General features: G+C 54.6%; 1 protein-coding gene across 1 annotated transcript in view; it reads right to left on the reverse strand.

The window, feature by feature from the left end:
* The window catches only part of NRG2 (neuregulin 2), a 258,744-nt gene extending 242,104 nt beyond the window's left edge, over positions 1–16,640 (reverse strand). Inside the window, exon 1 of the mRNA XM_054389078.1 lies at positions 16,211–16,640. Coding sequence (XP_054245053.1) covers positions 16,211–16,640 — 430 coding nt within the window. The remainder of the gene's footprint in view (positions 1–16,210) is intronic.
* Positions 16,641–27,560: the final 10,920 nt, after the last annotated feature.

Below are 27,560 nucleotides of genomic sequence, written 5' to 3' on the forward strand. Positions count from 1 at the left end.
CCTTGAGCACCCTCCCATCACAGCCTGCCCACCCTGAGGACCCTCCCATCCCAGCCTGCCCACCTTGAGCACCCTCCCACCACAGCCTGCCCACCTTGAGCACCCTCCCATCCCAGCCTGCCCACCTTGAGCACCCTCCCATCACAGCCTGTCCCCCCTGAGCACCCTCCCATCCCAGCCTGCCCCCCCTGAGAACCCTCCCATCACAGCCTGCCCACCTTGAGCACCCTCCCATCACAGCATGCCCACCCTGAGGACCCTCCCATCCCAGCCTGCCCACCTTGAGCACCCTCCCACCACAGCCTGCCCACCTTGAGCACCCTCCCATCCCAGCCTGCCCACCTTGAGCACCCTCCCATCACAGCCTGTCCCCCCTGAGCACCCTCCCATCCCAGCCTGCCCCCCCTGAGAACCCTCCCATCACAGCCTGCCCACCTTGAGCACCCTCCCATCACAGCCTGCCCCCCCCCGAGCACCCTCCCATCACAGCCTGCCCACCCTGAGCACCCTCCCATCACAGCCTGCCCACCTTGAGCACCCTCCCATCACAGCCTGCCCACCCTGAGCACCCTCCCATCACAGCCTGCCCACCTTGAGCACCCTCCCATCACAGCCTGCCCCCCCTGAGCACCCTCCCATCACAGACTGCCCACCTTGAGCACCCTCCCATCACAGCCTGCCCACGCTGAGCACCCTCCCATCACAGCCTGCCCCCCCTGAGCACCCTCCCATCACAGACTGCCCACCTTGAGCACCCTCCCATCACAGCCTGCCCAGCCTGAGCACCCTCCCATCACAGCCTGCCCCCCCCCCAAGCACCCTCCCATCACAGCCTGCCCACCCTGAGGACCTTCCCATCACAGCCTGCCCACCTTGAGCACCCTCCCATCACAGCCTGCCCACCCTGAGGACCCTCCCATCACAGCCTGCCCACCCTGAGCACCCTCCCATCCCAGCCTGCCCACCCTGAGGACCCTCCCATCACAGCCTGCCCACCCTGAGCACCCTCCCATCCCAGCCTGCCCACCTTGAGCACCCTCCCATCACAGCCTGCCCATCCTGAGCACCCTCCCATCACAGCCTGCCCACCTTGAGCACCCTCCCATCACAGCCTGCGCACCTTGAGCACCCTCCCATCACAGCCTGCCCACCTTGAGCACCCTCCCATCACAGCCTGCCCACCCTGAGGACCCTCCCATCATAGACTGCACCACCAGGCAGCTCAGCTTGCTGACAGCTTGGGAAATTCTCTCTCCACACCAGTGTGCAGCATCAAGTGCCCTCGGGATCCATGCTTGCCACCAGCACTCCCAGCTAGCTCTGAGCCCCAGAAAAGCATCCTGGCTGCCAGTGGCCTGCATGGCACCACGCAAAGGGCTGCCAGGAACTGTCTCCTTACATGTCAGCTCCCCCCTCTGAAGACAGAGTGAGCTTCTGCAGACCACAGGCAGGCCTGAGAACCACAGGTGTCTGTCCTTGTGCATCTAACACCTTTGCTGTGAGCTGAGCTTGGCTTGGAAATGTTCAGAGTTAGATGGCCACCCAAGGACAGCCAGCATGCTGCTAGCTGGTACCAGGAAGGTCCCTTGCAGGACCCATTCCAGGAACAAGCCACAGCTCCTCTACCCCCAAATACCCACTGAGATCCTCCAGCTGCTTGCAGCACCACTACAGTGTTTGCTTCCTTTTTAGCGGGGTCCACCACCTCCAGGGAGGACTGGCTGGCAGCAGAGACAGCCTTGCAGCCTGGGGGATGGACTGCTATGAGGTGCATCAGTGAAAGCCACTGGAGAGAGAGCAGAGTTTCATCACCATTGCTGCTGATTCCCAGCACTGGTACAAGCCCAGCATGCTCCCAGCTTGTGCCTGGCCCTAGCAGAGCAGCATCCTTGCTGCTCAGCAGGCTGGGAGCTGCAGCATGGGGGTGCTCAGCAGCTTTCCTACCGTGAGCGGTACAGATGGAACTGCACCAAATCTGCAAGCACTGTGTGGGTTCCCCCCAAGCACCCAACCCCCCCTCTGCAGCACACCCAGCCCAGCTGCCCAGGCACAGCTGGCTCTTTTGCTGCATGCCCATGCTCCAGAAACTGGCCAGGTGCTCCACAGAGCTGCTTCACGGGGGGCTGGGGCAGGCAGTGGAGACCAGGCCTCACACAGGGGTTACTGATCACTAACTACCTCCCCACAGAGTCCCTCCTGGGGTACAGCCACAGCACTGCCTCAGCCCTTCACTATAGCCCATCCCAGCTGGGAAAATTCAGAATCAGCAACTTCAACCCAGCTGTGCACTCCCCACAAGCATGGCTTCCAGGAACCTGTGTGATGTCTTCCCTGCAGCTCCAGCAGCAGCACTGTGAAAAAGGACCTTTTTTGGGTGAGCCCACTCCTGCTGCTCCCCATCACCCTCCTTCTTGTAGCTGTAGAATTCCTAATTTCCATCCACACCATTCTACATCCACTGCTATGTCCTGCCCAATACCTAAAAACCTCAGGGCCTTTCCCAGCACCTCACCTGCTTATGATCCTCTCAAACCCATCAGACCACCTCACCCCCTCTAGATGTTTCCCTCTTTGCCCATGAGCCCATTTGGGCTCTTCTGCATCATCAGGTCCCAGGCACCTACACTGTTTGTCACGGCCTGCAGTTGCTGCTGTGCCTGAATGCCCAAGAAATAACAATAGTCATGCTCTGGACCCATCCTCTTGTGTCCTCCATGCCAGGAGGACCAGCTGAGATCAGCAAACTAGGAAGAAAGTATGGCAAAGAGTGATCCCTCTGGAGCATAGAGCCCAGTATAGAGCATAGAACCCTGTACCCCTGATAGTAAGGAACCTTCCTGGCAGTGTTCAAGCTCAGGGCAGTGTTGGGTGGTGGAAGCTTATTTGATGCCTGCTCCATCTGCCTGGGGCCCAGCAGCACTGCTGGAGAAGCAGGGCTGTGTGTGGGTGCTGGAACAGGCACTGCCTCCTCCTGCCACATGTCAGGAGTGTGCCAAGCCAAGCCAGGAGCCTCAGGAAGGACTTGCAGAGAAACTCCTTCAGCTCCTTATTTCTGTCCCAGCTCTGTGGATTTGGGGACAGGCCTGTGGGACTCATGCTCTCCAACACTATGAGAAAGAGTCTCCAGACCTCCTCAAAGCCAGCAGGAAACACTCTGCCATGCCAGGTTCCCCCAGGACATGAATCCCCACTTCATTGCAGCACGAGACATGAATATGCAGCTGCCCAGGCAGCAAGTGCTCCACAGCCCCATGAGAAGAAGCTCTGATGTTCCCTAGGTCACAGCAGCCTCATGAAGCTCTGGACCAGCAGCACAAGAGACAACATGGCAGACAGGATGGGAAGACAGTTTCTTCTCCCAGCAGGGATACAGAGAGAAGGAGCTGATGGCTTCAGCTGGGCTCCCAGCAGCAACTCTGCCCAGCTCAAGGCTGAAGGTAGAGACTTAGCCACTCAGGTGCCCTCTCCTCCTCTCCTCTGCATCAAGTGTCACAGAAGGCAGCTGAGGAACACCAGAAGGGTGGAGGTGAGAAGGAGAGGACCCCCAGAGCAGTGGGTCCAGATGAGGGCCAGAAGCAGCCATTCCCATCACTGTGTCACCATCCCACAGGCCTCCAGGGAAGATCCAAGTCCCCAGAAAGGTATCCTGACAGCCCACTCTTACTCCCTGCCTACTCACAGGGCTCCTCAATGTGCTGCTAATTGTCCTCCACATCCCCACACACCCCTGGGCACTGGGAAAGCCCACAGTACATTTGCAGAGACCGACAGCATAGGCCATACCTGCTCCTGGCTGCACCTTGGCTTGGTCCCAGTGTAGCCACCTCCAAGAGCCAAAGCGGACAGTGAGCCGCGGGGAGCCAGGTTCCAGCGGGGACAGGCTCCAGCCAGGGCAGCAGCCAGGGCTGGTGCATTGCTGCCAACTTTGAGGCAGCCCAGAAAGCAGAGCTAATTACAGTCCCCACTCTCCTGCCAAGCCATCTGCCTGCCTTGAGACCACCGACAAGATCCTGAACAGCATTTCCTTAGAGAGCCATCACGAAGAGTGGCAGAGCAGGGATTGATTACAAGGAATGCAAATACCCTCCCCAGCCTGGCAGGCCCTACCCAGCTCTCCCACTCAGCAGCACAACCTCTGCAGAGCCCCCCATCATCCTCAGCACTTCCATAACCCACCTGGCACAGCACTGCCCATCCAGACCTGCCCTAGAAAACCACCACAGACAAGATCTGCCTTCCATCAGTCCTGGGGCCCTGCTCTTACCTGAAGATCCCACAGGCTCATTTTCAGCTCCTGAACCCATTGGGAAGGCTTCCCAGAGTTCTCATCTACATCAAGAGGGCAAAGAAAAGTCCCCTTGTGTCAGGACAGGGCGTGAACTGGGTGCTCTGTCACAAGCATGAACTGGGTACTCTGTCACAAGCATTTTCCCCAGCCAGCTCTCCTCCAGGACACCACCTACTATGAGGCATTCCTGCAAAACCAGGACACATGCTCCAGCCTGCAAGGATGAACTCCAAGGCCCAACAAACAATAAGGAATGGGGATACAGGAAAGGATGGCACTGTCCTGTCACAGACAATGGGGTTTGGAGCAGCTCAGGGGACCAGTGAGGACTGCTGTGGCCACTACCCTCATCCAAGAGACCTTAAAGAACTGCCTTGGCCAAGGAGAGATGCTGTAAGCAGAAGCACCTTATCCCTGGGCTGAAACATCAGACAACAGAACAGGAACAGACCTCAGCATAGTCCCTAGTCTCAGATCCTCAGAGCAAGCTATCTTGTCTGCCTGCAAGGAGGTCACCCATACCAGGGCCATTCCAGATGGCTGTCTGCCCAATCTCTGCTGACAGATCTCACCCAACTCCAGACCAGGATACCAGGGACAAGGGGATAACTCCTTGCAGAGGAGCAGATACCTCTGCTTTGCAGTTCCCACAGCCTTGTCAGGACTGTCGTCATCTTTTGGCTTCTTTTCTGCAAACAACTTCTTCACATCAGTCCAGCCAGCTCCATCCTCAAGTTGCTACACCAGCTGGGGCCATGCTCAGCCTGTGCCACCACCCAGCCCTGTTCCAACTCTTGATTCACACTGGAGAGTACCTCTAGCAGATCACCCCTCAGCCATGGCAGGTACTGCACAGATACCAAGGGGAGCAATTGCCTGTGCTAAGACCCTGACACAGGAAAAACACGGAGACCATAGAGGATCACCAAACACAGCAAAACCCAGCAATGCCAGCACATGGCTACAGGCATGGATACAGACATGGCTACAGACACAGCTACAGACACAGCTACAGACACGGCTAGAGACACAGCTACAGACACAGCTACAGATACGGCTACAGACAGCTACAGACACGGCTACAGACACAGCTACAGACACAGCTACAGACAGCTACAGACACGGCTACAGACACAGCTACAGACACAGCTACAGACACGGCTAGAGACACAGCTACAGACACAGCTACAGATACGGCTACAGACAGCTACAGACACGGCTACAGACACAGCTACAGACACAGCTACAGACAGCTACAGACACGGCTACAGACACAGCTACAGACACGGCTACAGACACAGCTACAGACACGGCTACAGACACGGCTACAGACACAGCTACAGACAGCTACAGACACGGCTACAGACACAGCTACAGACACGGCTAGAGACACAGCTACAGACACAGCTACAGATACGGCTACAGACAGCTACAGACACGGCTACAGACACAGCTACAGACACAGCTACAGACAGCTACAGACACGGCTACAGACACAGCTACAGACACGGCTACAGACACGGCTACAGACACAGCTACAGACAGCTACAGACACGGCTACAGACACAGCTACAGACACGGCTACAGACAGCTACAGACACGGCTACAGACACAGCTACAGACACGGCTAGAGACACAGCTACAGACACAGCTACAGATACGGCTAGAGACAGCTACAGACACGGCTACAGACACAGCTACAGACACGGCTAGAGACACAGCTACAGACACAGCTACAGATACGGCTAGAGACAGCTACAGACACGGCTACAGACACAGCTACAGACACGGCTAGAGACACAGCTACAGACACAGCTACAGACAGCTACAGACACGGCTACAGACACAGCTACAGACACGGCTACAGACACAGCTACAGACACGGCTAGAGACACAGCTACAGACACGGCTACAGACAGCTACAGACACAGCTACAGACACGGCTACAGACACGGCTACAGACACGGCTATAGACATGGATACAGACACAGCTACAGACACGGCTACAGACACGGCTACAGACACGGCTATAGACATGGATACAGACACAGCTACAGACACGGCTACAGACATGGCTACAGACATGGATACAGACACAGCTACAGACACAGCTACAGACACAGCTACAGACACGGCTACAGACACGGCTACAGATATGGCTACAGACACGGCTACAGACACGGCTACAGACACGGCTACAGATATGGCTACAGACACAGCTACCGACACGGCTACAGACACGGCTATAGACATGGATACAGACACAGCTACAGACACGGCTACAGACACGGCTACAGACACGGCTATAGACATGGATACAGACACGGCTACAGACACGGCTACAGACATGGCTACAGACATGGATACAGACACAGCTACAGACACAGCTACAGACACAGCTACAGACACGGCTACAGATATGGCTACAGACACGGCTACAGACACGGCTACAGACACAGCTACAGACATGGATACAGACACAACTACAGACACAGCTACAGACACAGCTACAGACACAGCTACAGACACAGCTACAGACACGGCTACAGATATGGCTACAGACACAGCTACAGACACGGCTACAGACACGGCTACAGACATGGCTACAGACACGGCTATAGACATGGATACAGACACGGCTACAGACATGGCTACAGACACGGCTATAGACATGGATACAGACACGGCTACAGACACGGCTACAGACACGGCTATAGACATGGATACAGACACGGCTACAGACATGGATACAGACACAGCTACAGACACGGCTACAGACATGGATACAGACACAGCTACAGACACGGCTACAGACATGGATACAGACACAGCTACAGACACGGCTATAGACATGGATACAGACACAGCTACAGACACGGCTACAGACACGGCTAGAGACACGGCTAGAGACACGGCTAGAGACACGGCTACAGATATGGATACAGACACAGCTACAGACACGGCTACAGACACGGCTACAGACATGGATACAGACACAGCTACAGACACAGCTATAGACATGGATACAGACACGGCTACAGACACGGCTACAGACACGGCTACAGACATGGATACAGACACGGCTATAGACAGGCTACAGACACGGCTACAGACACGGCTACAGATATGGCTACAGACACGGCTACAGATACGGCTACAGACATGGATACAGACACAGCTACAGACATGGATACAGACACAGCTACAGACACGGCTACAGACATGGAAACAGACATGGATACAGACTCAGCTACAGACACGGCTACAGACACGGCTACAGACATGGCTGCAGACACGGCTATAGACAGGCTACAGACACAGCTACAGACATGGCTACAGACACGGCTTCAGACATGGCTACAGACAGGCTACAGACACAGCTACAGACATGGCTACAGACACGGCTACAGATATGGCTACAGACACAGCTACAGATACGGCTACAGACATGGATACAGACATGGCTACAGACACGGCTACAGACATGGATACAGACACAGCTACAGACACGGCTACAGACATGGCTAGAGACACAGCTACAGATACGGCTACAGACACGGATACAGACACAGCTACAGACATGGATACAGACACAGCTACAGACACGGCTACAGACATGGCTAGAGACACGGCTACAGACATGGATACAGACACAGCTACAGACACGGCTACAGACATGGATACAGACACAGCTACAGACACAGCTACAGACACAGCTACAGATATGGCTACAGACACGGCTACAGACACAGCTACAGACACGGCTACAGACACGGCTACAGACACGGCTATAGACAGGCTACAGACACAGCTACAGACATGGCTACAGACACGGCTACAGACATGGCTACAGACATGGCTACAGACACAGCTACAGACACGGCTAGAGACACGGCTACAGACACGGCTACAGATATGGCTACAGACACAGCTACAGATACGGCTACAGACATGGATACAGACACGGCTACAGACACGGCTACAGACATGGCTACAGACACGGCTACAGACATGGCTACAGACAGGCTACAGACACGGCTACAGACAGGCTACAGACACAGCTACAGACATGGCTACAGACACGGCTACAGATATGGCTACAGACACAGCTACAGATACGGCTACAGACATGGATACAGACACGGCTACAGACACGGCTACAGACATGGATACAGACACAGCTACAGACACGGCTACAGACACGGCTAGAGACACGGCTAGAGACATGGATACAGACACAGCTACAGACACGGCTACAGACATGGATACAGACACCACTACAGACACAGCTACAGACACAGCTACAGACACAGCTACAGATATGGCTACAGACACGGCTACAGACACAGCTACAGACACGGCTACAGATATGGCTACAGACACGGCTACAGACACAGCTACAGACACGGCTACAGACACGGCTACAGACACAGCTACAGACACGGCTACAGACACAGCTACAGACACGGCTACAGATATGGCTACAGACACGGCTACAGACACGGCTACAGACACAGCTACAGACACAGCTACAGACACGGCTACAGATATGGCTACAGACACGGCTACAGACACAGCTACAGACACAGCTACAGACACAGCTACAGACACGGCTACAGATATGGCTACAGACACGGCTACAGACACGGCTAGAGACACGGCTAGAGACACGGCTAGAGACGGATACAGACACAGCTACATACACGGCTACAGACACGGCTACAGACACGGATACAGACACAGCTACAGACACAGCTACAGACACAGCTACAGATATGGCTACAGACACGGCTACAGACACAGCTACAGACACAGCTACAGACACGGCTACAGATATGGCTACAGATATGGGTACAGACACGGCTACAGACACAGCTACAGACACAGCTACAGACACGGCTACAGACATGGATACAGACACGGCTACAGACACGGCTACAGACACAGCTACAGACATGGATACAGACACGGCTACAGACACATCTACAGACACGGCTACAGACACAGCTACAGACACGGCTACAGACATGGATACAGACATGGATACAGACATGGATACAGACACAGCTACAGATACGGCTACAGACATGGATACAGACACGGCTACAGACACATCTACAGACACGGCTACAGACACAGCTACAGACACGGCTACAGACATGGATACAGACATGGATACAGACACAGCTACAGACACGGCTACAGACACGGCTATGGACACAGCTACAGACACGGCTATGGACACGGCTACAGACTCAGCAAGAGCTGCGTGCCCTGAATAGGCAGAAAGAAGAGACCTCTGCTCAGCTGAACACCAGTGCTCTCCAAGGCAGCTTCTCCTGTCCCAGCCTGACCCATTGAATCTCTGATTTTCTCATTTCATTTTTCTTCCCTAATACACACACCACCACCCCTGAGCAGTGTCTCTGCTGTGAATTCCACACAACAGCTCCTCCCAAGCTCTCTGAGCACAGCAGTGATCCTCCCCCTCACCTGAGCACTTCCTAGGCTTCTCTGTCTGGAGTTACACAAATTATCTTCTTTCAAGATTCAAACCATCTGCTCCCCTCCAGTACCCTGCATTCTGGGGGTCCCCCTGTCCTCCTCCTCCAGACTGGTCACCATCTCACCCAGATGGAGCTGGACTGTGAAGATGAAATGAAAGCAGTCCTAAGGCCCTTCTGGGCAAGCTTTGCAGTGCACAGCCCAGCATCAACTGCAGCAGCCAAGCACAGGGAGCATGGTCACTCAGCAGAGATAGAGCAGCTCAATGATTCATCCACCTTTTATCTCCAGCCTACCCTACAGACTCAATACTCTGTCCTCAGCATTTCTGGCAGTGGGCAGACTCCTCCACCTCCCCCCAGCCCTGGTAAGGCAAGTGCAGAGAGGTGCTGGCACACTTCAGGGGCTCGACTGCTGCACACCCTATTCAGTAGGCAAGCAGAAGCCTGGCTGCCAAAGTTGCCAGGGAGATGAGCTTCCTCCAGAGCCTCCCCTAACCGAGATTCCACTGAGGACAGGTAAAATCTGCCATCTGCACCGGATGGGCACCACACAGCACAGGGAACACCTCACGAGGCAGCAGGGCACAACCTTCTCCTTCAGACCACACTGTCCGGGCATAAGAGTGGCCCAGCAGCTTGGGAGGCTGCTGCTCACAGGCTGCCTCCTCCGAGCAGGGCAGAGCAGAGAGAAGCAGGATTTACTGACATCTCTGCTGCACCCAGCCCAGCTCCCAGCAGCATGACTAGCACTGACCACGCTGTCACACCTGGCACTGAGTGGGCACAAGAAGACCAATGGAAGCTGCCAGGCAGCCCCAGCACCTCCCAGCTCGGCAAAGGCACTTTAGCACTTCCCAGCTCTTTATTGCTCAGCTCCCCTGCAGACAGTTTCTCAGATGACCATGGTCACATTCAGCCTCACAAACGTGCTGCCCACCATGGATCCATCCCCTGTAGCGCCTCCTGGCCAAGCACACCACTCACCTCTGCCCTCCTCACTACATCTGCACCCTTGCCTGCCAAAGGCTGGCACATCTCTCTGGAAAAGCCCACACGCTGTCCCAGGTCAGCATGGCTCTCCTCTGCACTCAGCAGTGTCACACAGTGACCCAGGAGGGGAAACGGGCAGGAGATGCAATCCAGCACTGGCTTCCAGTGCCCCACACCTGACAAGGCTGTGACCATGCCACACTGCTCACAGGAACTGGCAATCCTATCTGATCCTGCTAGGAGTAGCACCCTCACCTGAGCAGTACAGCACCAAAACTGATCCCTTGTAGAAGTCTGTAGTAGATTTTGGGGTGTGCCAAATGCTTTAAGGCTCAAGGCCCTGGTGACCATGGTGTCTTTTGCCTTACACAGCTCAAACCAAGTGGGGAGCTCAGCTATGGCCAAACATGGCTCCCTTTTCTCCTGACGATGGAGTTTATTGCCTCTGTGCTCCCAAGCATGCACCAGTTTCTGATCCAGATCCAAACCCACATCAAGGCGTTGGCTGTGATTTAGAAAGGGCATTACGCCTCAGGGCCCCTACCTAAGGGCTGTCAGCTAGTGGAGCACAAAGACAGCCACCGAGCAGCAGCCGGTGTCCAGGGACCGTGTGTGGAGAGGCCTAGATATAGAAACCAGCACTGCGGGGATCACACAGGAGCCTATTAGGCTACTCTTCTTGAGAGAGGTCCTTGGGGAGATGCTTTATTTAGTTAAACATTTCCAAAAGGACAACTGGAAAACTGGCCAGGCTTGGCTCCATGCAGGGCACACACCTGGGAGGCCACAACCTCTGCTCCTGCAGGTACAGCTGAAATCACTTGGACCTGCAGCAGCACACAAGCAAAGTTTCAGTTGTCACCTACTCATCACAGCTGCCTCAGCTGGGAGACAAGGAGCTGACCTGGCTAAGGGGACCCAGTTACCCCAGCTCCATTCCCAGGACAAATCCTGTGTGCCAGTTAACCAGGAGCAGAGAGTACCCAGAAATCATAGAATCATAGAACTGCTGAGGCTGGAAGAGACCTTTGAGATCGTTCAGTCCAACACTCACCCAGAGCTCACAACTCCACCACTGCTGCTCAGCTGTTGCCACTGAACCACGTCCTTCAGCACTACATCCAGGCAGCTTTTAAACATCTCCAGGGATGGTGATCACACCACGTCCCTTGGCAGCCTGGGACAGTGCCTGGGAAACCTTGCTGGGAAGAAATTGTTCCTAAAAGGCTCTGTCCTTGTAAGGGGTGAAAGTTTTCTGCAGCAAAGTGACCACTCCCCATCTGTAGAAACTCAAGGCAAGAGGGAAGCAAGTTTTCAATCTTCTGTGATCCTAAGGAAGTGTGATTTTCTGAAGGTGGTGAGAAATAGTTTCAGACAGCTCTAATTAGCAGGGTGGTGTGTGAGAAAATCCAGCTTCCCTGCTGCTTGCTCCACAGCTGTCCTGGGATGGAGGCAGACAACTGGCACCCATGGCTGGAGCCCATCTGCAGCCTTGCCCTGTGTCAGCCCAGCCTGGAGCAAGCCCCACGACTCACAGGACAGCAGAGAGGGCTATTTCTGCAAGAGCTGCTGTTTGGAAGTTGCCAGAGCTATTTCAGGCAGTAACACCTACGCTGTAATACAGAGGGCTGCATTTTTCCGCGGGCAGTTCAAAACAAGGCTGCCCTCCTCGCAGCCCAGCTGCAGCCAGCCTGGCTCCTAGCAGCAGCAGAGAAACAGCTGCCGGCATCGCATGGCCACCATGGACATGCCACAGACCCAGCAAGCTCCTGAGCCCCAGCGAGGCCAAGGCACCCTCCCCACTGGAAAAAATAAACAGACCTAATCTCACAAGAAGGACATGCTGCAACAACAGGTTCTCTGCCTGCAAATCCTCCCAGGGATCTGCCACCACCAGATTACCTGCCCAGACTAAGATAGCTAATCCTGCAGGCCAGTTGTGCAGTTCAGCCTGAAACACTGCAGCCTTTGCACTGAGGTGCTCTGGGAGACCTGCAAGGGCTGATTAAAGCTCATTGCAAGTTTCTGCATATGCAAAAGCAGAAACCTGAGCCCAGAGAGGTGAGATTCCCTCCTGCACACAAAGTATCTGCAGGTAAACCTTTGCACGGGAAGCAGGGACTCAGAGAGCAGAAAACAGATGATGACCTGAGCAGCCCTTAAAGTCCAGGAGTGTCAGAACCACAACCCCCTTTCTGGATTCAAGTCAGGAGTGGTCCCAGCAGGAATATCACATCACACAACCATCCCAGCAGTGACAGCCAGCACTGTGTCTTCCACCTGTTTCTTCTTCCTTGATCTGTGCATGTAGGCACAAAGGAGAGAGAGATTGTGCAAAACAAGGAGCTGAAAGATGTCAAGAAAAGAGACAGGAGAAGCAGGGACAGGAATCATTATGTAACTAGATGAAAAAAATAATAATAACATTCCCAGTGCAGAAGAGGTTTTCAGATGGGCAAGTGGGTGGTGAGACAAAACCAGGTTGCTCCCTGTGTGCCAGGGGGACACAAACCCATGGCTGGGTGAAGATGCAAAAGCTGCAGATCCCCAGGGTTTGCAGGTAGGGAAGCTTCAGCCTCCAAAGCCTGCCCAGCAGTGGAATGGCCAAAGTGAGAATTCCCCTTCCCGGATCTCAGCAGGGAGGCAGGCAGGGTCCAGGTGGGATCCCAGACACATTTCAGCTGTATAGATCAGTTTTCCTGCTCTCCCTCCACATCCCGTGCCACCTTCAGCCTTCCTGCCTCTGCCTGGTGAGGGCCTGGGTCCTGTGCAGAGTCTCACCATCCACTTTGTCCCCCTACATGAGCTGTGCAAGCAGCAGGGACTGTTCCCTGGAGGGAGACACAGATGCTCTGACCACAGGCCTAATCCCATAACACACCCTGGACCTTGGCAAACAGTGATAGCAGAGGACACGCAGCACCTTAGCTTGCGAGAAGGGGACGAATCACTAGAAAAGAGACTCAGGCACAGAGCCAGAGAAGGAAGAAGATGGTCCTGTGAGGTCTGCATCTTTGGGATTGGGAGGATTGGAGGGATCAGAGCCATGAGATCCCCTGAGAAGTGGTCCCTGCTCAGAATCCGTCCCAGTATCTTCCCCCTAGCTCCATAATGTTCCTCACAAGACTGCAGCCCAGCTGTCCCTCGGAGCACACCTTGTGTCAGGACACTACACCTCAGCCAGCTCTGGAGCTGTCCACAGCCCCCATCTGCTGCACATCAAGAGGAAACAGCCCTGCACCATTCTGGATCTCCCCTCCCAGCAGAAACCAAGGAGAAACAAGGCAGGTCATGGCCTGCTTTCCCAGTCCACACCTCTCCAGCAGCCTGGGTGAAGGAATCAGAAGACTGTGCCAGGAATGTCACCTTCAGAAGTAACCTCCTAGCCAAACCGAGAGCATGAAGTGCTTGGAGAACCACAAGTTCAGCAGGCTGCAGCTCCTGTTCAATCTTCCTCACTGAACTAAGCCACAGTTATGTCAGTTCCCAGCCAGCAGCTTTTCATTTCCCTTTGCAACCTGCCACAGAGCTCACAGCAACCTGCAGAGTGCCTTAGCCAGGCAGCCTACCCAGACCATCCAACCACAGAGACAAAAGCATCAGCTCCAAGAAGGTGTCATGGGCAGAATGACAACCCTTAACTACTGTTGTTACAGCAGCTCACACATTAACACTTCGGGCCTGATCCAGGAAGCAGTGGAGCAGCCTCTGTTCTTCTTAAAGTCATACCCTGCTCACAGAGATGCACAAGTTTGGAATCCCTCTTGCTTTAAAAACAAAATTAAAGGCCACCAAGGTTCTACTGTGCTTTCACCAGATGATGAGACCACAGCCCTGAGAAACTCCCCCCATCTGCCTTCCTTTCAGCAGTGCCACCACTACCTCACTAATCCTCTCTGCCCAGGCTGGCCCACATACACATGAAATTAGTGCCTCCCACATGGGTTTTCTCATCTGCAGCCCTAGCCCATTTTCCTCAACAACACGTTGTCATGGACGAGGTTCCACCTTTCTCCCAGGAAACACAGTCTGCTAAATTTATCTCTTGGATAACTAAAAAAAGAGACAGGTCTGGCTTTCACGATCTGGGGTCAGCAGCCAGAACAGCAGTGTTTGCCCCAGCAGCACCTAGTTAATAGCACAACAACAGAAAGAAGGCAGCACACAGATGTTCATGACAGAGCTAAGTATAGCCCTGCACAGCACCTGGCTTTTAATGAGGCAAGAGGCCACTTAACTGAGGCAAAAGGCCATTTAACCGGGCAAGGAACTGCAGCGTCCTGTCATTTGGCAGGGAACCGGGTTCCTTGGAGATGTGCCCCACATATCCTCGTATCCCACCACACAGCAGGGATCTAAATCCATTTCTGGCAGCACCATGGCAGCTCGGAGCACCCCAGGTTAACGCCCGCCGGCCCTGCTCCGGATTTTGTGGCATATTATCCGAGCACTCAAGCCGGACCCGCGGCCAGCCACGCATTTTTGTGAGCTCAGGTCCCAGCCCAAGGAAAATGCAGGCATTGTCCTCGCCCGGTCTCCAGCGGCCTGTCTGCCGGAGGCACCTGCCCTGCCGGAGGACAGCGAGGGGTATTCGGGCACTCGGGGAGCGCCGCTCCAGCAGCAGCTGCCCGGTTGGAGTCATTTCGTAACCGCGCTCGGAGGGCGGCGGCGGCGGATCCGCACCTGGCGCACGGCGCCCGGCGGCGAGAAGGCACCGGAATGCGCCGAACCAGAACCAACTTCACTGCGCCAGGCCCCCGTTCTGCGGGAGGCGAAACTTCCCGGCACTCGGGGCACACCTAGGAGCCCGCATCCACCCAGGCCCCGCTCCCGGATCCCTCACCGCACCGCCGAACGCGCCCGGCAGCGAAGCGCGGCACCGCGCACGGCGCCGGCGGAGCCAGAGTCGCAGCCCGGCAGGGCTCTCCGAGTCGCGGCCTCCAGCCACCGCCAAGGCCAAGCGCGGCGGGGACACCGAAGAACTGCTGCGGCCGGGAGCTCCAGCCGCTACCACCCGAACGCCGGCGGCCGCCGGGCTGAGGCCCCTTCCCTGCCCTCCCCGCCACGGGGCTCGGGGCTGCGCTACTGGCAGGGCGCCGGGGGCGGCCAGGGCAGGCCGGGACCTTGAGCCGGGCGAACGGGGTCCCTGGGACGAGGGAATGGGAGAGAGCGCGGCTGCCGCGGCTCGGGCCCGGCTGAGCGCATCGCTTCCCGGTGCGGGCGGGGCCCCCGTGCCGGCAGCAGCTGAGGCGGGGGTTGGGGGAACTATCACCGGGGCATCCCCCATCCAGCCCAGGGGATACCAGACCTGTCGACCCGCGGCTGCCCGCCGCCGCTCCATCACCGCCCCCCCAACCATCACCACCACCGCCGGTCCCGGCGCCCCCCCGGTCGCCGCCCCCTGCCTCCGCGGCGCGGCCCGTACCGCAGTCGGTGCAGAGGATCCGCGCCACGTCCCGCTTGAGATTCTTGCCGCTGGTGTCGAGCGGGGCGAAGGCGGTGCGGAAGACGAGCGGCTCCTCGGTGGGCTCCAGGAAGAAGATGTAGCGGTGGTTGCGCTTCACTTTGAAGCAGGGCGCCTTGGAGCCCACGCTGATGAGCTGCTCCCGCTGCAGCCCGCCGCTGTTGAGGGGCCACAGGTCCAGCACCTTGACCACGACCCCCCCGTCGGGACCGGCGGCTCCGCGGCTGTCATTGCCGCCGCCGGCGGGGGGGCCCACGGACTGCACCTTGCCCTCCAGCACCACCGCCGCCTTGTACGCCTGATCCTGCACCGATTTAAGGCTGGGGGAGTAGCAGGCGAGGGAAACGCCGAAGAGCAGCATGGAGAAGCCGGGCGCCGGGTCGCGCCTCATGCCGCCGGCTGCCGCTCGCTCCCCGCCGGCCCTGCGGCGGCCGGGCTGCGGGGCTGCGGCGGGCGCGGCGGGGCGGAGCGGAGCGGACCGAGCGGGCGGACCGAGCGGGTCCTCCTCCGAGGGCCGGGTCCTCCTCCGAGCCGCGGGTCCTCCTCCGAGCGGCGGCTGCAGGTGACCGCGGGGCTCCCGTGATGTGCAGGGCCCACGAGCCGGGGGAGGGGGGAGGGGGGTTTCCTCTCTACCCGGTGTTTTTATGGAGATGGGATTCTAGGATTATGAGCCCGAGGCTTCCCCGCACACCTGAAGCAAAGGCGCTAACGCAGAGATAAATGGAGTAAGGTGATGGGCGAGGAGACAAAGGCTCCTTTCATGCCCTGATTTCTGCTGTCTCTTTTAATAAACAAGTGCTCTTCCCCTGCAGTGGCTTCCAGAAGGAGTCAGTTTAATCTGCCAAAAGTGACTTATTTGGGTTTATGTTCAAAGCTGATCCTGAAGCATCTGCACTCTCGAAGCCTCACTGCCCAGATGCTGCCGTGGGGAAGGGATGGGAGATGCCAAATTAGCAGCAGAGGATTTGGTATTTGTTGCTGCACTCGATTCTGCGCTGAGAGCAGCAGCCATAGTCCCACCGCGATGGAGGTGACCTGGAGGCAGGGCTCAGGGAGGCAGTGGGTCGAACACACCCTGGAGCGGAGCTGCCCAGCCCTGCCTGCGCTGCAATGGAGACACAACCCCCCGCCCCAGGGGCTTTACAACACACCCCAAAAGATGGCAAGAGCCAGGTCTTTGAGCAGAGATGGCAGGAGCAGGGCTTGTTCTTCATTTAACACAACGCAGCCAGAATCAGCAGGAAACATGGAAAGGGAGCAAAGCTGCTGTGCCCAGCACTGCCTCTCTTCGGGTTACTTTGGCGCTGCTGCCCGGGATGGGAGCCATCCTTGTCCCACCTCTGGCACATGAGGGCACAGCTCCAGCACACACAGCTCTGCAGGGCCAGCAGGCAGGACAGCCGCTTTTCCCCCACCCCAAGGAGCCCAGCAGCTCTGCCATTGCAGGGCCGTGGTGCGTCGGCAGCAGCGCAGTGCTAACGGCAGGGCTTGGGGAGCACTTTGTGCCTGCATCTTCTCTCACTCACTGCCATTCGCTGTGGCTTTCTGGTCTCAGATGTTTCTGAAAGCTTTCTCTTTTCCTGTCTTTGGTGACTGTGCAAAACTGCAGAGAAACACGCGGGGAGGCAGAAGGCACCACAAGAGTTTCCAGTGGCAGAGGGAAGGATTTTGGATTCAGTATACTGCTTGGAGGAGCAGAGAAACCACCTGACTTCTCTTTGCTTTTGACACCAATCTCTGTGGAAATCTCTTGTGCAGAGAGTGGTGAAGGTGTTCCAAAATGTGTGGCCATTGCTCTCTAGGACATGGTTTAGTGGCCATGGTGGTGCTGGGTTGATGGTTGGACTTGATCTTAGAGGGTTTTTCCAACCTAAATGGTTCTCTGATTCTGTGATTTTGCTCAGACAGCAACACAGGTTCTGCCCGAGAGAGAAGGAGGTACCCAACAGCAGGGCTTGATCCGGAGCACTCCTACTCTACCCTGCCCCAGAAAGAACAGTTTAATGCCCAGGCATTTGAGCTGCTAATCCTCATCTTCGCCCTGTTTGCAGGTTGAAATCCCAGTTAGGTTCACAGTGGTTCAGCTTCTGAGACAAAGTCAGCACAAGACACCTGCGAGGCATCTGGAGCAGTTTTGACAAGTGAGTTTGGAGCCCAGGACAAGTGGCCTCATAAAAAGGCCCTGGGCATGTCTCCTTTGAAGACCATTTTTCCTGCGATTCAGTTGTCTCTTGAGAAGACCAATGGTTTTCATAGCCAGAGATGGGTGCACGTCTACTATCATTTGGGAATGGTTTAGGACTAAATCCCTTCCCCTGCTTCCCTGCTGCTTCTCCCATAGAAGCAGAAAATCCTTCTCTTCTGTAGGTCCTTGGGCATTTTGACATGAAGTGAATGAGGCAAGGCCCTGGGCAGTCACCAGCCCAGTCTGAACAGCAGGTTTCAGAGGATGAAGCCTAAGTAAGATGCTTTAACAACATCTCTCTTCAATTTCCTTGCAAAGACTTGACCCTCGCTCCCAATATAATAGAATGAGGCTGACCTCAGGAGTTATATGGTCCAAGCCCCCACTCACAGTGGAGTCAATTGGGATAAGTCACTCAATGCTTAGTTCAGACCTGAACCCCTCTGGTGGACCTGTTCCAATTTTGACCACCTTCATGGTGGTCTGATGGAAATTCCCTGAGTTTCAGCTCGTGCCTGTTGGCTCTCACCCCATTTCACACTCTCCCTCTCTCCCAGGTGACAGCACCAGGATCTCCTCCAGGCTGAACAAAGCCAGCTCACAGAGACTTTTCTTATACCTCCTGATGTCCAGCCCCTGACCTCTGCTGCTCTCATTCCTGTCACTCCATGTCCTTTTTAGTGCTGGAAAGTCCCAGTCTCAGTCCAGCATCCAACCAGGATTGGTTGGAGGGAAGGAATCCCTTCCCTTACCCTGCTCATTGCACCTTGGCCATACAGTGGCATTTGTGACTCTGGGAGAGGTTCTGTGAACACCAGCAAGGAGCCAAAGGACTCCTTCAGTGTGCATATATCAGATGTCTGATCAGTGTGCATATATCAGATGTCTGATGCTTGCCTGCAAGTCAGACCTGAGTTCACTACAGGTCCCGAAGAGGCAGCTGGAGGGAGAAGATCTTAATTTGTCCCCAGGACTGGAAGTCACAGAATCACAAAATGGTCTGGGTTGGAAGGAACCTCCAAAGCTCATCCAGTCCAACTCTCTCTGCACTGAGCAGGGACATTCTCCACTAGATCAGGTTGCCCAGAGCCCTTTCAAGCCTCACCTTGAATACCTCTAGGATGGGGCCTCAACTACCTCCCTGGGAAACTTGTTGCAATGTTCCAGCAGCAAAACTTGATCCTAACATCCGATCTAAATCTAAGTCATTTCTCCTGAGCAGGTGCTGGGATGTGTAGGGGATGGCCCAAGGCATGCAGGGACAAGGCTGGCCATGATCCACTGAGGGCAGTAAAGCCAGGTGGCAGGTGGCATGAGTTTGCTGACAGGAAAGTGCAGGGCTGCAGTGCTGGCTAGCTGCCAGCCTGCCCATGAGCTGGGTTACTGAGTCACAGCCCTTTCTGACATCCCTCCAGGCTCTGCACTGCCTGATGGCTTAGACAGTGACCTGGGCAGGGTCTTTCTTTGTGTCTGGGAATTACCACCTGCCCCCCTGCTCACAATGCTCTTTTCAGACCTTTCTAGAAAGAGCTCAGAAGAGCAGGGGTGCTGGGGCCCAAGGGTTGTACCTCATGGCACAAGAGGGACTAGCACTGATTCCATCTGCACAGGGAGATGGACAAAAAACTTCAGGCTCCAAAGCCCATTTGGCAAATAGAACATTTTAAATCTCACCCTTTGCATCTAGATGCATTTTCTGCAGCTCCCATGTCTGTTGCTCACATAGGGCTCCCTACACTGGTTCACTGTGTCTGTATCATCAGCTATTGCCTCTTTGGGACCTCTTCTGCCACTCATTGTGTTTCAGAAAGAGTTTTCTCCAGCTTTATCACCATGGTTGTTAGCTGACATCACCCTTGATTGATCTCAAGGCCAACACGTATATTTACATTTTCAATCTGTTTAAGGATGGTCAAAACTGTGGCAAATTTAACTCCTTCTCAGCTTATTCTCTCTCCTGCAAACCTTTCAATCAAGAGGCTTTGTGTTTGGCAGCTGGTAGAAGCCAGACCTTTCTGCACCAAACCATCTCAACACACCTGCTCCTGAATATTTCTGTCTCTGACCCACCCACACCCCTTCCCTTATGAGATTTTATTTCTTCATCGTTCCTACTTTCCCTTTGTCAGCCACCAAGGTCAGTTCATTCTGCATCCAGGCACAAGCCAAGGTCCCTCGTGAAGAGCCTTTATTTCAGAAAACAGCTGTTTCTTCCCTGGGCTGCTTCAGCTTCTCCAAAGCCCAGCCCTCCCCTACCTCCCTGCTGTGACAACCCATCATGTTTGCGACCCTGAAGGAAGATGGACCATCTGAGCTCAGCCCAGACCATACCCTGCCTGGAGGACCCCAAGGGCTCAGCAGCACCACCAGAAGTTTTTACCACTCAGGAAATGGCTGCTGGGGTTGGTTTTTTTTTTTCATTCACCTTTAATTTTGCTCCTGGAATTTCCCAGGGATGCCAGCAAAACAAAGCTCTTCTCAAGTGTCTTTTTCCCTCTGCCAAGGGAGCTCCTGGCACAGAGCCCTGCCTGGTGACAGATGCCACAAAGGGCAGTGTCCCAAGGAATGCCACAAAGGGCAGTGTCCCAGTGTCCCTCCTCAGCTCAGGCAACCCTGCAGCTTTTCTCCAAGTAAATGCTTTGACCCCAGCAGCACAGCAGACAGCTTGGACATCTTCAGCATCTTCCACAGGCCGCAAGTCTACAGCCTCCTCCCCATTACCTGCAGACAGGTTTCTGCAGATCCAGTGTGGGTAAGTCCTGTCAAAGAAATGGGGGTGCTGGTGTAATGAGGAGCACAGGATCTACCTTTGCACCCCAGGGATGCTGGGTGGGCTGCTGTTACTCAGCATGAGGCTGTGTTGAGCTCCTCCCTGCTTCAGGTAAGCCTCAGCAGCATGTCGGCATCCCAAGTGTGTGTGTCTGCCCCAGCCCTCCCCAACACCAGGTCAATCCCAGTCCCCTACAGGGATCCTGGAGCCCTGCCGGCATGAAGATGGTGAAGATGGAAGCCTCAGGAGACACTCACCCGTACACCAGCCAAGGGAACGTTGTTTTCCCTCCCTGTGGGACATCTGTTCCCTGCCCAGGCAGGTGTTTTACAAAGGCTCAGAAACATGCCCAAACACCAACTCCTCCACAGACAGTTTTTCCCATTTCAGTGTCTTCTCTGCAAGGCATCAGCTTGTCCATCTTGTGGCTGTCCAGCAACAAGGGTTGTGCAGCCCGTGGAGAATATCAGTACCTGCCACACAAGGCAGGAGCCAGCCCTTATGCAGGACACAGCAGGGAGATGCTGCCACAGCCTTGAGTGAAATGAGAATTGCAGATCAGAAATTGTGAACTCAGAAAAAACAAAGCCCAGTGCCCAGTCTGACTCCAGACTGACTAAGCAGGACCATGGTCAAAATAAACCATACTTAGCAGCTCTTCTAGGTAGATAAGGACTGGGGTGGAAGGAGACCTCCAAAGTCTCCAATTCCACTGGCCTGTCACAGGCTCCAATAGGCAGCCTGGCTGCAGGAAAGGAAACCACCACCCATCTCAGGAGCCTTTCACTAGCAGTGCTACTATGGTCTCAGTGGTTCCTCAGCCTGCCCAAGCTCTCCTGTGTTCCCACATCTCCTGCCTGTTACTGTCACCTTCCAGACCAGTGCCAGCAGAGGAAGGCAAAACTGAAGGATAAAGCTGTAGGTGCCAGTTCTGCCTCTCCTGCCAAGAGACCACCATGGCATGGAGGTCTGGTGCAGCTCTTCCTGCTTCCCCCAGCCGTGTGACCATTGTCCTACTGTCTGTCTGTAAGGTGCTCAGCAAAGTGGGGCACATCTGCTGCTAGGAGGTGAAGCAGTGCTTTACTAGAGGGGTGAAATCCATCCTGAAAAACCTTTTCCTCCTTGGCACATGGCAATCAGAGAGGAGAAAACTCAAGAGCAAAAGGGAGAGAAGCTGTGAGGACTCCTCCAGCCCCTCTGGGGCACATTAACCCAGGTGCAAGGCAGAGGAGAGCTGCTCCTCTTTCAAGGAAATGTTTGCCTCTGCTGTTTGCTGCCCTCCCCAAGAAATTAATTCATTCCTTGTCCACCCACATGAGTAGAAATGATGAATGAAAACAAAACCTCACAAATTCAGCCTTCCCTTTTCCCTCCCAGCCTTCCAATCAGACGTTTCAGCTCATGCCTTAGTGCCCACCCTGCACATTGATCATTCTGATGCATGCCCATACAGCCTTGGCTCGCCATGCCTCTCGCACCGTGTTTCTTGGATACCTGCATCTGCATCCAACACATTTATCAGCAGCTCCAGCTCTGGGAGGTTTTCACACTACTCAGGATGGAGGAGACAGAGGGGACTCAGCCTCTGAAGAGCAATCATATCCTGGGCTGCATCCAAAGCAGCGTGGCCAGCAGGTCAAGGGAGGGGATCCTGCCCCTCTGCGCTGCTCTGGGGAGACCTCACCTGCCCAGCTCTGATGCCCCCAACACAAGGACAAGGGCCTGATGGAGCAGGTCCAGAGGAGGCCACCAAGATGATCAGAGGGCTGGAGAACCTCTGCTGTGGGCACAGGCTGGGAGAGTTGAGGCTGTTCTGCCTGGGGAAGAGAAGGCTCCAGGGAGACCTTAGAGCAGCCTTCCGATACCTGAAGAGACTACAGCAAGGCTGGGAAGGGACTGTTTAGAAGAGCCTGTGGTGATAGGATGAGGGACAATGTTTTGAAACTGGAGCTGGTAGATCAGACTTGATATGACCTTGGGCAGCCTGATGTAGTTGGATGCTGACTGCAGGGGGGTTGGACAAGATAACCTTGGAGGGTGCCTCCCAGCCCAATGCAATCTGTGAAGCTGTGATTCCTCTCATATACCAGCAGACACAAGCAGAAGGCAACCCTCCTTCTCCCTCTGAAGTGTCGACCAGGCACTGTGATGTGACACATGGGTGCCAAATGGCACTGGCAGGGGCAATGCTTCCTGCATGAGGATGTGTCTTCAGCTCCTCGGCACTGCAGCCCCTGGGCTCTAGATCACCAGTGAAGGTCTCTTCCATCCCAGAGCCTCCCTCCCCATAAGGACTGGATTTCTCTGCCAGCCAATCAGATTTTTCACTCTCTTTTCCCTTCCCGCTGTACAACCTCCATAAACCACCAAGCTCCTCACGTCCCCCTGAGTAGTAAGTAACTATCACAACTAGGCCAGTCCATCAGTTATGTCCCTACACCTCCCAGTATGCTGCAGAGATAAAGGCCATAGCAGCTATGGGTTGCTAGGTGCATATCCTGGCTCTGGAGAGCCTCTGTTTGAAAGAGCTACAAAGAAATATTATGAAGAAGAAAAGCTAAGAGCAAGAACTCCAAATGACCATGAAAAATGCTACAGTTGGAGCAGCCTGCCATTGCCAGATGTGGTGTGCCATTGCCAGGTGTGGTGTGCTGTTGCCAGGTGTGGTGTCACGTTACCAAGGGTCCCAGCAGAGCAGCTTTGCCCTCCCTAGCCCTGCTGTGTGCCCAGTGAGTGAGCGATGCAGCTGCAGAGGGCTACAGAGGGCATGGCTGAGCTGTCCCCTGGTGAAGGTTGCCCTAAGCTTTGCCCCTGTAAGTGATGAGGGGGCTGCAGGTGACGTGCTGTTCCTTGTGGATTCAAAACCACTTCAGCCTCTGCTTTTGGAGGTGGCATCTCAACACTTGTTGACATTTTTGCTGTGAGAGCTGTGCGGCAGCCTGCAGAGTTGTGTGGCAGCAGGGAACCCTCTCTTTGGAGCAGCACTGTGTACTCACATGAGAAACTCTGCATGCACAGCCTCACCACTTCTGCCCTGGGCATCTCTACCTCCACCCCAACCTCTCGTTGAAAACTGACTAGGGGAGAGCACTCCTGGGGCAGGCTCAGGCGGAAACAGCCAGTTTGGGACCAACAAGCAGAGTGTCACAACACCAGTGAAAAATCTGTGCCACCAAGCTGCTACCAGAGACACAACCAGCGACACCAAGTGATGCTGCCACAGGAGCAGCAGAGCCCAGCACGGGTGGCAACTTCCCGTGAACCTGCACTTGAAGTTCATAAGAACAGCCCAAATTCTTCATGCCAACTGCATCTCTGAAACTCTGTGCTGCCATAGCATCAGCCAGACATGAGGTGAGAGGCTCCAGATGGAGTCAAGGTGTCAGCTAACCCAGCTAGTGCAGAGGTTCCATGCTGTACATGTCCATATCCACCCCTCTGCTCCCCACTTCAGGACTTCCCAGAGTTTTGCATGGGAGGCACATTTGTGATGGCTTGAAACTGTCTTTTTAATTTTTCTTTGCAAAGTTCAAGCAGAGAAAGTGAAAGAGTGTAAATAAGTCACTATTGGGTGTAAGAAAGAAAAATAATGATTGTTCTAAACACTTCCATTGGATAGATAGAAATGTTTAAGAACTATTACTCAAAACAAAGTGGGGCACTCTGCACTCTGCATTCTGCAGTCAGGGCAGCTTGCTGGGGTGTCTGGCTGCTGTTTCTTCTTCTCTTCTGGCTGAAGATGACACACTGACCTTGGCGAACTAAGTTAACAACTTCTCTGCTTTAGCTAACTCTGCTTTCTGCCGGGGGGTCTGGGGGGAGGCCCCTGGGAGAGAGGCTCTTTGGGAAAGGTCCCCTTTAGGGGGAAGCAAAGGGAGCTTGATTGTGCTTTTCTGTTGATTGTATATGTTTGTAAATGTTGTGAATTTTGTATATTTCTACATATCCATTGCATTTCATCATAGATTGTAGATTTTGCTTGTAAATACAGCTTCCATTCGCTTCCAGACTGAGCTAGCCCGGTTATTGTCGGGGCAGGGGGTGGGAATTTCAGCTCACACTGACACACACATTGTAGGGACTGAGGTCCTGCCTAATGGGTGTGAAAAATGAGGCTGATGGCCACGGGGCAATGCAGGCTGGAGGCTGGGGTGCAGCCAGGAAAAGACTGACAGAAGCATCTCCATTAAAGGAGCAGCTTCCTGCATTGCCAAATACACATCCCTGAGGTGAACTGGGCTGCCCAGGGACTCCTGCTGAGGGCTGAGTCATGTCTGCAGACTCCCTCTCCCACTTTTGCCTGGTTTGGGTGTGTGGATGCAAAAATAGGCCAAGTGGTTAGACAGCTTATTAAAGGTGTAGGAAACATGGAGAAGGGGGATTTGAGGTGCACCACAATGACTGAGATAGCCAAGGTTCCTAGTCTGGCTTTGCCCTTGATTCCACTGCCTTGGCTGCAGTACCTAGAGGATGGTGGAGTTCAGGATCAGGCATGGAAGTGGCAGGACAGTCAGTAGGATTGCAGCCCTGGGCTTCAGGAGAGCCAACTTTGACCTCTTCAGAGACCTCTTTGGAATAATGTCATGGGTTAGGGCTCTAGGAGGTAGGATGGTTAATATTCAAGCACCACATCCTCCCAGCTCAAGATCAGTGCAGGGGAGGCAAGAGACCTGCATGGATGAGCAGGAGCTGCTGGGAAATCTCCAAAGGAAGAAGGACATTCACAGAATATGGAAAAGGGGACTGGCACTTGGGAGGAACAGAGGAACACTGCCAGGGTATGTAGGGATGTCATGGGGAAAGCTAAAGCCCTCTGGGAATAAACTCTGGCCAAGGATGTGAAAAATGACCAGAAGAGCTTCTTCAGGTGCATCAGCAGGAAGAGGAACACCAGGCACAAAGTGGACCTGGTGCTGGATGAGGAGGGGACCTGGTGACAGAGGAGACAGAGAAGGCAGAGTTCCTGAATGTCTTCTTTGCTTCAGTCTTCACTGCTAAGGCCAGTCCTCAGGCTCTGGAGGGAAGAGAGGAAGTCTGGAAGAAGACTTTCCCTTGGCTGAGGAGGATCAAGTTAGAGATCAACCAAATAAAGTGTTTATCCACGAGCCCATGGGTCGTGATGGGCTGCACCAACAAGTGCTGCAGGAGCTGGCTGAGGTTGTTACTAAGCCACTCTCCAACATCTTTAAAAGGTCCTGGAGAACAGGGTAGGTGCCTGAGGACAGGAGGAAAGCCGGGGTCACTCCAGTCTTCAGAAAGGGCAAGAAGGGACTGGAACATCTCTGTGAGGAAGACAGGCTGAGGCTGTGTGGCTGGAGCATGCTGCTGGTTTTACAAAAGTGGTCCCTTGTTTCATGGACTCAGAGAAACAACAAAGCCCAGGAGTTGAGGTGGCACCATCTAAGCCCCGTACTGGGAGCTGCAAAGACCTCACAGTGAGATTAAATATGGGTCTCATCCTGGAGCAACAGAGAGAAGATAATCAAGCCCTGGAGGAAACTGCATGACAAAAAGCTTAGCTTTAAAGCAAATGTGAAATGAGTTAGGGGATCCGGGATCAGCTCCTCATGGAAAAGCCTTTATTTCAGAAAACTCAGATGATGAAAATGGCTTTTTAATTAGCAGCTTTGGCAAGAGGCCAGGAGGACCAAAGGGCTGCCACAGCCTCATCCCTCACCTTTTCACTTTGCCCTTTGCCCTGGGGTCAGCAGAAGGGTGGGGTGCACCCAGGCTATGGCATATAAAGGGCAGGAAAACCTGGAGATATGACCTGGTGGTTGTCCTTGTGAATCCCCAGCAGCATGCACTTTCTCAGGAGCATCCTATGCTCCCCAAAGACAACATCCAGTGCAGCCAGTGCTGAATCCAGGCAAGAAAACCACAGCTAGGGCCTGGGCATAGGCTATAACTGCACAGAAGGAACAGGACCACAGCAGGAAGGAGGCTACCAGATGTCCCAGGTCTCCCCAGGTGTCTGCAAGCTCTGCTGCTGCAGTCTGGGCAGTGCGGTTCGGGTGATGCACTGCCATGGTCCTCACCCAGCACTCCTCAGACACTTCAGCCAGTTGAAGGGGTGCAAGTTAAAAAACAATGACCCAGCTGGGTTTCCTTCTTCGCCCTCTTTTTTTCCCTGCTTGCTACCAGACTGTCATCCTGTACTTTGTGTCCTTACATCTCCTTCTCTCAATGATGTAATGCAAGACAATGCTTGCTCCAAGGTGGAGTCTGGAAGTCTCATTTGGTGCTGAGCTCCAGAGTGAAGCTCAGGGCCCAAGAGGTACATGAGATCCTGCTTCCCAGGACAGTGGTGAGCTGGATCTGTCTCCTAAGCCCCTCCAAGCATTTGAGGTTCAGGT

The sequence above is a fragment of the Indicator indicator genome, chromosome 18 (assembly GCF_027791375.1).
Source record: "Indicator indicator isolate 239-I01 chromosome 18, UM_Iind_1.1, whole genome shotgun sequence".
Taxonomy (NCBI): Eukaryota; Metazoa; Chordata; class Aves; order Piciformes; family Indicatoridae; genus Indicator; species Indicator indicator.